The sequence below is a fragment of the Balaenoptera ricei genome, chromosome 7 (genome assembly GCF_028023285.1).
Source record: "Balaenoptera ricei isolate mBalRic1 chromosome 7, mBalRic1.hap2, whole genome shotgun sequence".
NCBI classification, from domain to species: domain Eukaryota; kingdom Metazoa; phylum Chordata; class Mammalia; order Artiodactyla; family Balaenopteridae; genus Balaenoptera; species Balaenoptera ricei.
In genome coordinates this window covers 50,763,054-50,774,604 of record NC_082645.1, presented here as the reverse complement: position 1 = coordinate 50,774,604, position 11,551 = coordinate 50,763,054, and the positions used below count along the sequence as shown (strand labels likewise).

Here is an 11,551-nt window from a genome sequence, read left to right as displayed (position 1 = left end):
CGTATTAAAGACCCTCCTTTTCCTGCTCACGTTATTTCCTACTTAAAGATATAAGGAAGTGTCTACATTTTCCTGAAAAAAAAAAAAAAGAGTGCAACAAAGTGAAACGACTCACAGGGAACTAAGTAGTTGTAAATAAGAGGAAAAAAGTAATTACTGGTGGTGCTATAAAACAAATTTAAGAGGAAAACGGGAGGTAGCTCCCACTAAACAGACTGCCCCATATTGGAGTAGGGACAGGCTATTCTTCCTTAACCCTTAAAAATAATCATCTATAATTAAATTATTTTCAAACTGTAAACTGCTTTCAAACACCATAGCATTTTACCAGATTTATTTTACTTGTTATACACAGACAATACAAACGAGCAAAAAACAAAACGTTTCTCAATGGAGTGTGTACTTGTATAAATTATTCAGTTCACAGACAAAACGAAACAAATATAAAAATCACAACATTAGATTTACAGAAGAGCCAAAATATACACACGTTTAGACCCTGAATTCCTATCAGGAAAAAAAATCCCCCCAATGGACTGGAATCTAGATTGAATATTGTGTATGATGCATATTTCACATTAATTTTAAAATACAAAAAAAAGTATAGGTTTGCTGCACAACATTAGAAATCCTACTAATCTATTTTCAGGGGGATTAGTGCTCCTTATCAAATATAACAAGACTTAGTGGGAGGGGGAAAAACAGTTTTACTTGCATTAATGCTAGTGTTTTCCCAAGGAAGTCAAATTGCAGCTGTTTCTAGGTGGCGGGGAAATCATTTTCAAAACTAAAATGCAGTAAAATATACAACTCACACAATTCATCTTCACTAGACTACACTATAGTTACCAACAATTCAGTCATCTATATCATTAGTAGAATATTCATTACAAAGATTTACAGCATATAAAGGTGGAGGGGGGAACTGAAAAGATACTCAGAAACAGTTTGTCAGCATATGTGGCACCTGCACAGACCAGTAATGGATTTGGCACTTGGGGGGAAACAAATAAGGCAAAATAATATTGCTGATGTCGAGCTATTCTATTTAGAAGGAAGGGGTAAAACACATATAACTCCAGTTAGCTTTGCTTTGCAGGCATCATGCCACTTAATCGACTTGCCTATGAAAAGACACCTATCCTTTACAGGTGTTTGGTCAGATTCTCCTTAGCTATTTGTGTGCAGTAGGGCACAGAGTAATTATTTCATGCAATGGATTGAGGAGAAGTGAGAAACCCATCATTATCTAGTTTTTCAAGTTTCAAGTTTTCAGAGCCTCTTAGAATATTGTTAATTATCCCACCAGAAAAAATGTTAAAGGGGAGGGGGTGTGGAGGAAAAGGCAAAGAAAGGAAAAGAAATGAACGAGAAGGTTAAGCATGAACTGGTTTTGTGCCTTGACGATGAGAATAAAAACTAGCCATTCGTTACAGTAAATTAACACTATATACAGTCATTTCACAGGCTTTGTTCCACTAAAATTATTAACATCCCTACCATCCATCCATCCATCCACTCGGGGATAAGAAAGGACGCGCTGGGGGGTCCAGGTTCTAGAGTCAACATCCTACGGTTAATGGGGAGGCCGAGACTTGGCGGGTCGGAATAGCTGCTGCCTGACAGGACTGCCCAGGTCTCCTAAAGGTGAAGAGTTTCATTACCAGAAAGGGAAGGAGAGGGTGAGAAAAAGACGAGGGGGAGGGGAACTGTTGGGAGGATAACTTCACAGAAGGTTCGTAAGTAGGAAAACCAAAAGGTTTACAGCCAAGTTGAAGGTCGGTGCGCTAACTGCGGAAACTGCTGTGCAAAAAAAAAAAAAAAAAAGAAAAAGAAAAAAAAGGTTAAAATTGCACTCGGAGACCTGTACTAATCCGCTGCAGACGGTGTTCGAGGGTCAAACAAACTGAGGGGGCGCGCGAGTGGGGCGTGGGCAGGAGGCGCAGGGGGAGAGGCGCGAGGGGCTGGCGGGGGCCCGGCCGCGGCGGGGCGCGGGGCCGAGGCGGGCAGGGGCGGCCTAGCTGTGCGAGTAGAAGCCGTAGTAGCCGCCTATGTCCTTGGCGCAGTTCTTCTCGCAGTCCCGCTGGGCCAGCACCTCGCTCTTGAGCGGGGACGAGCTCTCGGACACGGGCGTGTCAGCGGGCGAGATCCGCCTCCGTTTGGCCTGCTCGTAAATCCCCGAGTCGCTCGAGTCGATGGATTTGATGGAGGAGGGCGTCTCGATCCAGCTGGAGTCGGACAGGTCCTTGGGCTTGGCGTCCTCGGCGCCGGGCGGCAGCGGCGAGCGCTCGGCGGCCAAGCCCTCGGCCTCCTCGCCCAGGTAGGGGTTGGCGCCGGCCATACGCGCGGCTGCCGCGGCGCTGTTGGGCCAGCAGGGCAGCACCGAGCCCGACTTGGCGCCGCAGTACTGCGGGGGGCTGCGGGCGCCCCAGCCCGACGGGTCGGCGTAGTAGCCGAGCGGGCGGCCAGTGCAGCCGGCCGCCTGCAGCGGCAGCGCCTTCACGCCCGCCGCCGCATACGAGAGCAACGTGGCCGCGTTGCCCGCGAAGTCCGTGGCCGTGTCGTAGGCCGAGGCGGCGAAGTCCAGCCGGTTGTTGGCCGGCGTCACAAACCAGCGCTGCGGCGACGGCGCGCCCGGGTCCTCGGCCTGCTGCGGCGACAGCAGCCCGTTGGTGTGCGGCACGCTGCGGTCCGTGCCCGGCCCGGGGCCCGCGCCCGCGCCCGGGTGGAAGCGGGCCTTGGCGTAGTTGCTCACGAACTGGTCCTGCAGGAAAGAGCCGGCCATGGCGTAGCGGGCCCCGGGCACGATCTGCGAGCGCGGGGAGTCGTTGGGCGAGGGGGTCAGGCGGTCCATGTCGCAGCCAGTGTAGATCCTGCGAGGGAGGGAGAGAGAGAGAACCGAAGGGTGGCGCCAGGTCCCTTCGGGGGGCAAAAGGGAAGGCCACCCCTGGTCGCCCACCCGCACCATCTCCACGTGTAAGCTGCCGTCCAGGATGGAGACAGACAAAAGGTCACAGACCTGCATCCTCTCCAAAATAAATCGTGAAATTATAAAGGAATCAATCTGTCTCTTCAGGGACCTAAAAATGATACAGGTGAAGAGGAAGGCTTCCCTCTTCTCTTGCGCTCTCTCGCCAGGTGCACAGGGGGCCTGAGAGAGGAGCACAGCAGGGGATTCTCATCCCAGTTCTCCACTCTATGTGTACACATTGAGGCAGATTTACCCAGGAACCAAGGTGTTGCCCAGTGGGCCTTTCTTCTTCGGTGAGAGTTTCTGAGCGAAATTTCTAAACAAGTCACCCACTTCCACCCTTTTAAGACCGCTTTCTTCCATTTGACAGACACGCGGGCCCCCCAGGTACTGATAAGCATCGGACTGGTCTTCGCCAGTCTGCTGAGACCCGGAGGGTTACTGCTGGAAGCCTCCGCAGGACTTACTGTCTTGTTTTCCCCGTGTGAGCTTTCAACCCCCCCGCCCCCCACCCGTAATACGAACAAGAATTACTACTTGGAAACAAAGTCATCAATCAGTAAAATTCTTTTGCAAAGAAAAAGCATTCTTTACTCTGACCTTCTTTCCCCAGCTTTTGATCTCTTACTGGTTAAAAACAACAGCAACAACAACTTGGGGGGCAAACTCTTAAACTACAGTTATCAACCTCCGCCAAGCAATCTCCCACTAATAATAGCCCATCCTTATACAACTTGATTATGTGTACCAGGCACCCTTGTCTAGGACTGTACAGACAGTAATTTATTTAACCATCACAACAATTTTCCAAGTTAGGTACCATTATTATCCCACTTTACAGGTGAAGAAACTGAGGGAAAGGGAAGTTAAATAACTTGCCCAATCACATACAGTAATTGTGTTACTAAGAATTACCTTAAGTAAAATAGTCAAAGATTAGCTGTAGGCCCTGGGCCTAGAAAATCCCATTCGAATTGGGAAGGAACCAGAGATTGGATCAAGATTGGTCGAAGTATTTTCTCATACACATACACACATGCCTCCCTTTTTATTTAGCTCACACATAAATGTTTTAATCTTTAATCAACAGACTGTTTTGAAAGAGAGCCTCAGTCTTGTCAGACCTCAATCCTTTGGGGAGGAGATTCCCTGGTGAGTGGCCAAGCAAACGCCCTGGCCCCCCTGAACTCTTTATTGCTCTCCCTGTTTCTCCAAAAGTGAGCCAGGCCCAAATAACCACCATTAACAGTGGAAAGGGAGTGTCATAAACCATTCTACTCTTCTCTAACCTATAAATGTCTAAGATATCCACCTGTATAGTTAAAGAAGCTTTTTATGAGAAATATATAGTGATTTAAGAACCAAATGGAAGTGGTTTTTTCCAACAGAAGTCAGCCAGAAGAGGGGCAGGTGAGGGTTATGCTGTGGCTGCTCAGGTGCAGTTTGCTTACGGCACAAAATTTCCCTCCTGAAATTTAATTCCAGCCTCAAATAAGAACAAGTAGAGGGAGGCAGGAAGGGAACATAACCAGCAAGGTGCAAATATCGTCTCTGTTTACCACCACAATATTTTAAAAAGAAAAAAAAAAAAACAATCTGCAAAAGATACAGTTTGTATGCCCATGCAGGTCCCAACCCACTTGGGATTACTGAATTGATTTGTGCAAAATAAATGCTTTGGAACAGATGTTCACAGCAGAATTAAAAGCTCAAAATCTACAAGACCCCCTAGTACAGAGACCAATATCTCTGGTCTCATGGGCCACACACTTTCCACTGTGCTGAGCCCACCTTTTTTAGATTGTGAGGAAGGACCAGAGTAGCCAAGTTTTTTTTCTGGGGAATCACACTGATGAGGCTTGCTTCCTTTGGACCACTTTTGAGGGATGCACATGACAGTTACAGGCAGTACCATCAATGACTGTCTTTTCAATTTGTTATAAAAATATCAGGAGGGAAGTTTGGTATCTACCTGGAGGTAGCCATTTGTCTCCTCCACAAATTTAATCTATTCCTAGTCAAAGACAGCTTCAACTTTGTAGTTCTATCCCAAGCACTTAATGCAAGCCATGAAATCAAAATTTATGTATCCTTCCCTTCTATGGTCAGAAAAAAGTGAAGGGATCACCACAATCCAGATTTAGATTTTGCTGTATAACTCTATCTGAACTCCTAGGCACTATACCTGGGCTCTGAGCAAGAACGCTAAAACAAGCCCAGGAAGTATTCAGTTTACACCTACTGTTGCCCCCAGAGGACAGCATTTTGATAGAAAAGAAATGGAAATAGGTAAGGGAGTCCTGGAGAAAAGGGAACCAACACATTTAATTAAAACGCACCTAGATACAAACGATAAGAGGAAATATTTTTCTTTTGAAGCATAAATAATACACAGCAACAGAACCTGGGTCCTTCCCAAAGCCTGAAGTGACTGCAGTATCGGCTGTGCTCGTGAACTTGTATGTAGTGGGTGCACATTTTTATTCAGTCCATAGTAAACTTGCACAGGAAAAGCTATTACACAAAACTTGGAAATGGGTAAATAAAAGTCACATATGCCAAGGAGACTGTAACAACTGCCAGAGCCACATGCACTTTCAGGCAGACTCGGGCGGTTTCAGACACAGACAATCTGAGCTGAGCATCTGCAGTGCCACATACAACTCGCGCACCCGGGAACCAGGGCGGCTTCCCCAGCCAGCCAGTCCCCGAGCCCCGCCAACAACTTTGTAATTCACGCAAAAGCTAAAAATAGGCGGAGGAAACCTTTCACCAAAACCGCAGAAGTACTAAGCCAGGTCACCAGAGAGAAGGGGAGCCGACAGAAAGGAAAGGAAAACCTCGAAAACAACCCTGTCTTCACACTTTCTAGCTTCCAAAAGCCTTGTACAAAGCAATCCACCTTTGACCTAAAGCCCAATTCCACAAATTTGAGAAGGTGCAAAACTACTTACGTGTCATAATTATCCCGAAATCCTTTTGCAAAGGGGTTGTGATCTATTTTCAGTTGTGTAATCTGGAAAAGAGAAAAAAAGATTAATACGATTTTACATTGTATACAGAGGATTGGGTGTTTGTTTAAGGATATGTCATCTGCCGCTTTTTACAGGGGCTTATGGCCCACAATTTCATTAAATAGCAAAGTTTCCCTAACTGAAAAATTTGAGGGAATGGGTGGAAAGGAAAAAAAAGAAAGTATGATGAAAGTTATGAGGAACATGTTTAAATTAATGGTGACTAAAACTAAAGAATTGCTTTCAATTAGCTCTCCCATGTGTTCTAAATTGGTTCAAATGCTCATTTTTTAAAATGCTTGTTACATAATGCACTTACTCAGGCAAAAATCTTTAAGGGGCACTTGAATTCATCACTAAAAAATGTTGCGTATCTTAAATGTTTCATCATATTTTTTAAAGTTGGTCGCTTTTGATACACAACTTGAAGAACCCACAAGTTGCATCTTAAAATCAGTTTTGATTTAAAATAAATGCATATTTTTAACTTCTAATATTTTCATTTAAGTTTTTAAAAAACACCATCACTTCTAGTAGTCAAATCAACAGTAGTAAAATAAGTTTCTGCAAACTTGCAAATGCTTAAGTTCAAAGTGCTAGAAAACTCACTTCGTAGCCCCCAGTAATTTATTGTAGTTTTTAAGTACATGAATGTGGGTTTCTTTGGATCACCCAGAAAGTGATGTTTGAAAACTAAATAAAAATTCCCAAGAGGCCCTAGAAATGCTGGTCACCTTAAAGGTGGCCCGGGTGACCCGCGACGGAGACGAATAGGAAGCGTTTTCCCACCGGCTAGGTATTTAGGGAAGGTGCCCAGCAGGCCCCTAGCCCTACGCCTAAAAGGCTCAGCAGAGCCAGCTGCGGCTGACGTTAGTGCCAGAGACGGGGATGGCCAGGGGTAGTGGCGCGGGCCTGGAGAAGCCGGTGCCGACCGCCGCGCGCCCAGCCCCCAGGCCTCCTTACATCGGTGTTCTGGTAGGCGGTGACGGCGATGAACTGAGTCTCGGGAAAAGTGAATGTCTGCACGCGGCCGGGCTGGCTGGTGTCCTCCGTGCCGTCCTCGTTCACTTCCACCACATGCAGGCGGGGCTGGTACTTGTGCAAGGACTGCAAAACCACCATCTGTCCGGCGGAGAGAAAGGGGAGCGACGAGCGGCGCGTTAAGGCGGCCGGCGTGCGCGGGGCTCTGCGCCGCGGGCCGCGCGGAGGCTGCAAGGAGCCCGTCGCCCCTACTAACTGGCAGCGGGCCTCGCCCGGCTGGTGACTAGCTGGCTGGGGCACACCAGCCCTCGCTGTCCCGGAGCACGGATCGCCCGAGCACGGGAGGAAAACCAAACCCGACCGCGCGATCCTCAGGGCCCTTCTCCCAGTCCTCCTTTAAGGAGAAACAAAGATTTTCACAACCTGCAGATCCTGCGCGTTTCCTTCTCAAAATCAACCAAGTATTTGTACTTGGGAAGGTTGGGAACTCGGGAATTGGGCGTGAGGGGGGGGGGGACAAGAACAACTTTGTAGATTGTTTAATATAATTTTGGAGGATGGAAATAGAATTTTTTAGAAGTCTTTTTTAATGAAGCAAAGAAACGTGTCCAGTTTCTCATGTTGATTTAAAGTGATGAACTGGATCTTAGGGAGGGACGAGTATGTAAAAGTGAGTGTGTGTGTGTGTGTGTGTGTGTGTGTGAGAGAGAGAGAGAGAGAGAGAGAGAGAGAAAGAGAGGGAGAAATGAGCGCTTGAGCCACTGACCTGCCCATTGTTGTTTGAAGCTCCTTTGTTGTTTGTAAGTTTTAATTTTCCAAAAGAGATTTCTTGACGCATCCAGTGAGCCCCCGTGTTGGGGGAATCCGGATGCATATAGACCCGATTTCCTAGAGAAAGAAACAAGTTGTTTACATGTGCCCCGGGCACTGCCCAGTCCCAACTCCTCACCACGTAGGACACACACACACATACACATACGCACACCCCTTATTCCACTGTGAGGCCCATTAGCCGGGGCTTTTTTAGGCCGCGCTTTCTTCCTATTAACTGGGATGATTAAAATAGCTTTTGCATAATCCTCCCCCTTCTCGCGGCTCAGTCTGTCCCCCTATCCCCCTCGTTTCCTTTTAGAAGTCATTGGCCGATCGTTTTAAAAGTCGCTCGAGCCAGTCCACAAAGGCTTTAATTAATCATTCTCACCTAAATAAGTGTCAGGAAAACGTGTTAATTGGAAGGACTTGCCTTGCACATTGGTGTCCGCTTTGCCGCAAGGAACCCATTTGCCTCCTTGAAACCTCCAGTGATTGGGATCCGCCAAAATCACATCCACAAAAATATTGTAATGAGCCGTGGGATCGAGACCAGAAATGTTAAAACTTAAAAAAGGAAACATGCGCCTATTTAAATTAGGAAGGGGGGAGAAAACAAGGGGGAAAAACATAAATGTTAAAGATTAAATGCAAGAAGCGAGGCGCCAGATAGCAAAGCAAAACTTGTTCTCTCAGCGTCAATGAGCGAATGTTTGCTGGGTTGGAAAAGGGGTGGTGGCGGAGGAAAAGAAGTGGGGCTGAAGTCGGGGAGTCGGCAGGTGAGCTGGAGTGGGGAGTCGGCAGGTAGCACTGCCCAGCTGGAAAGCGAGATTGGCGACCCGAATCTCCACCTGTCGGTGCATCGGGCGTTGATGCGTCCCTCCCATCTCCCGGCCGCCGGCCAGGGCTCTCCCCCTCTCTCTCTCTCGCTCTCCTTTCTCCGGCCACTGCCTGGCTCTCCGACCACCTTTCTAGAGCGGGACCCCCCTCCCCGACATCACCGCGGTGGCTAGACCTTCCACTTTCCGTTTTCCCAACACCAGCCAACTCTAGGACGCGCCAGAGCGCCTTCCACTCCGCTCCCGACCCCAAATCTTCGCTGCCGCGGCGGTCACAAGCCGGGTGCACTTGCCCCCGGAGCGCGCCTGGAGCAGCGGCAGCCAAGAACGTAGCCATTACCTGCCCTGTTTGGTGATGATCATCTCCGTTTGGTGCCGGTGAAATTTCAGCCAAAGGGGCCTGTTGCACAGGTACACCTGCGCTTTGCCGGGCACCAGCCCGGGCTGTGTGGAGGAGAACTGGTAGAACGGGGCTCCTTGGTAGGAGTGGCCGTACTGCTGTGGGTAGGGGTAGCCGGCGGTGGGGTAGCCCTGCGGCGAGGAGTTGGACAGGAGGCTGTTGTAGGCTCCGTTGGTGATGACCGGGTGGTGGGCCATGTAGCGGCTGGGGCTGCCGATGGAGAAGGCGGGGTGCGCGGGTCCGTGCTGGCCGGCGTACGGGAACATGGCACTGGGAGCAGTGGCCGCGGACTGTGGCTGGCTGGACTGAGAGAGGAGGTAGCGATCTGCAGCAGAGCCATCGAAACTGTGACGAAGCTCAGAGACCCCGTCCAAGACAGGAGAGAGTTTACTTCTCTGGACGTCCCCTGGTGAGTCCTTGGAGTCAGGAAAATTGTCTGTATCTGACTGATTCGTCATCCCCCTGGTAATTTTTTTCAAAGGTGAACTTCTCTCCAGGTTGTCAGTGGTCGAGATAATGGGATGATCGTGCAAGACGAGCTCAGATCCGCCTGAATGTGGGTAGCTGCTGCTCACATTGAGAAATTTCTTGGAGAGCATGATAGAAGGAGAAAGGCAGTGCTCCAGCTGCATAGCTCTGGAACCTGAACACTCGCCCTCCCGTCCCTGGTTTTTAAAGTCCTATTTATCATAAACTAGAAATCCACAGACCCCCTCACTAGACAGAAAGCACTTCAACCAGCAAATGCTTCTCAAAGGTTTGATTTACTTTTTTTTTCCCTGGGAGAAGAGATTGGCCAATTGACACTATGCAGCAATCAGAAAAGGCTCACTTTTGATCTTGCTGCTTGTGCAGCCGATGAAACGGCTCCTGCCATTGGTTAACTGCTGACAGTAATTTAATTAGATAGACATTAATTAGGATAATCACCTGGCTCCTGGTCGCTGCGATCATGGCAAACTGAAGGGGATGATTTTATTGTTGGCTTGGGGGTGGGGTGGGGAACGTGTGTTAGTTTTACGTGAGCACTGTTGTGTCACCTTTAAGCTTTGTGACCACTGCTTTAGGAAGATTCAAAGATGTGCAATTTACTAAACATTTTCCTACCTTCTCCCCCCACCTCCCTCCTTTGGAGCTGAGGGGCGGAGGAGGGAATTCAACGATGCTAGGAGACTTTTCGGATCTGAATGAGCCAAATATTCAGTTGAATGTAACGATTTCAAGTGCAAAGTATACAAAGCGCGAGCCGGTGGCCTCTTCTCGCCCTGTAAAAGTTCCAGAGTCTGTCTTTTCCAGTTAATACAGAAGCACAAGACACCTGACCCAGTCCTTTGTGAGCAGGTCCTGTGTGTCCTCCACGAACACCCCCACCAACGCACACCTTTTAAACGACATACATAAATAAATAAATCACTGCTGCTGAGAGCCACCTCCATGAAAGAGAGCGGGAAGGGGGAGTAGTGGGGGAGAAAAGCAAGCAACTCAGCCACCCATCCACCCACCTCGGGAAGGTTCGGTTTCTTGGTTGAGCACAGAAACAGTGACAATCAATGATCTCCTTTTTAAGTTTTGAAATAATCATAAGCTGTCGGGCTGAAGTGCCTTAATGTAGTTGCTGTGATGTTTACGAGGTCTTTCCTAAATATTTTATCAGCGAGCTTGGTTGCAGATTATCTGAAGAGCATCTAACTGGGGGCAGGCGCCATGCCTCCCTCGCATCCCACTGCACTTCCTTCTCTCTGAGGTACGGCCTTGGCGACAGGTTCAAAAGCCTCGCCAGGAAAAGAGAGGGCCGGGTCCTCGCGCAAATGGGTTCCCTAGAAGCGCTGATCTGGGGAGACAGAGTGGAAGTGGTGTCAACGCAGTGATCGTTACGGAAGACTCGTGTGTGTGTGTGCGTGTGTGTGTGTGTGTGTGTGTGTGTGTTTAATGTTTATATAATCTGGAGGGGAGGAAAAGAATCCATGCCAGTAATTTTAAAATGAGAAAGAATCTAAAGAGGAATAGAGAAAAGAACCAGTTTAAAAGGATGTTGGCACAAATCAATAGCACGAGGCCCAAAGCGGCGCCGAGGTGTAGGAAGAAATCTCCCGGTACTGGGTCTACGGAGGAGCCCAACCCTCCGCCCGAACCAGATGGCCAAGAGGCTTCACCGCTCTAAGCTGCTGCCCGTGGCCGGCACCCGCCAACCTGCCCTCCTGTGGCTTTCCCGGGACGCCGAGCCGCGCGGGAACCAGGAGGAGGAGCGCAGCGCCGGAGCTCAGCTCGGCCCCGCGAACTGGCTGACTGGCGGGCCGGCTCCACGCGGGGCACTGCGGGGGCCGGCGGCGGGAGAAGCCACCCCCGCGCCCGGCGCTCGGCCCCAGGCCAGCCGCCCCGCTCTGGCTCCATTGTCTAAGGTCCCCGTAGGCTCCCCGGCACCCTGGCGGTCCCGAGAGGGAGCCGCCCGCAGACCCGGGGAGCGCGGGGCGAGCGGCCGCTGGCGCGGATCCCGGGGGCACACACTCTTTCCCTGCCGGAGGCTCGGCCTGGGCGC

The 11,551-nt window shown here is 49.4% G+C and overlaps 1 protein-coding gene across 1 annotated transcript; it reads right to left on the bottom strand.

Annotated features, from left to right (window-relative positions):
- Positions 1 to 2,017: 2,017 nt before the first annotated feature.
- TBR1 (T-box brain transcription factor 1) lies at positions 2,018 to 9,647 on the bottom strand. Its single transcript, XM_059927165.1, has 6 exons — positions 8,956 to 9,647; positions 8,210 to 8,364; positions 7,733 to 7,854; positions 6,949 to 7,107; positions 5,926 to 5,987; positions 2,018 to 2,873 (listed from the first exon to the last, which is right to left on the bottom strand). The coding sequence occupies exons 1-6, from the start codon at positions 9,645 to 9,647 to the stop codon at positions 2,018 to 2,020; spliced, it is 2,046 nt and encodes a 681-aa protein (XP_059783148.1).
- Positions 9,648 to 11,551: the final 1,904 nt, after the last annotated feature.

Coding starts and splice junctions, on each gene's coding strand:
- TBR1 (XM_059927165.1), bottom strand. CDS start 9,647: ATGCAGCTGGAGCACTGCCTTTCTCCTTCTATCATGCTCTCCAAGAAA. Junction 8,365..8,955: donor ATCATCACCAAACAGGGCAG/GTAATGGCTACG, acceptor TAATTTAAATAG/GCGCATGTTTCCTTTTTTAA. Junction 7,855..8,209: donor AGCGGACACCAATGTGCAAG/GCAAGTCCTTCC, acceptor TTCTTTCTCTAG/GAAATCGGGTCTATATGCAT.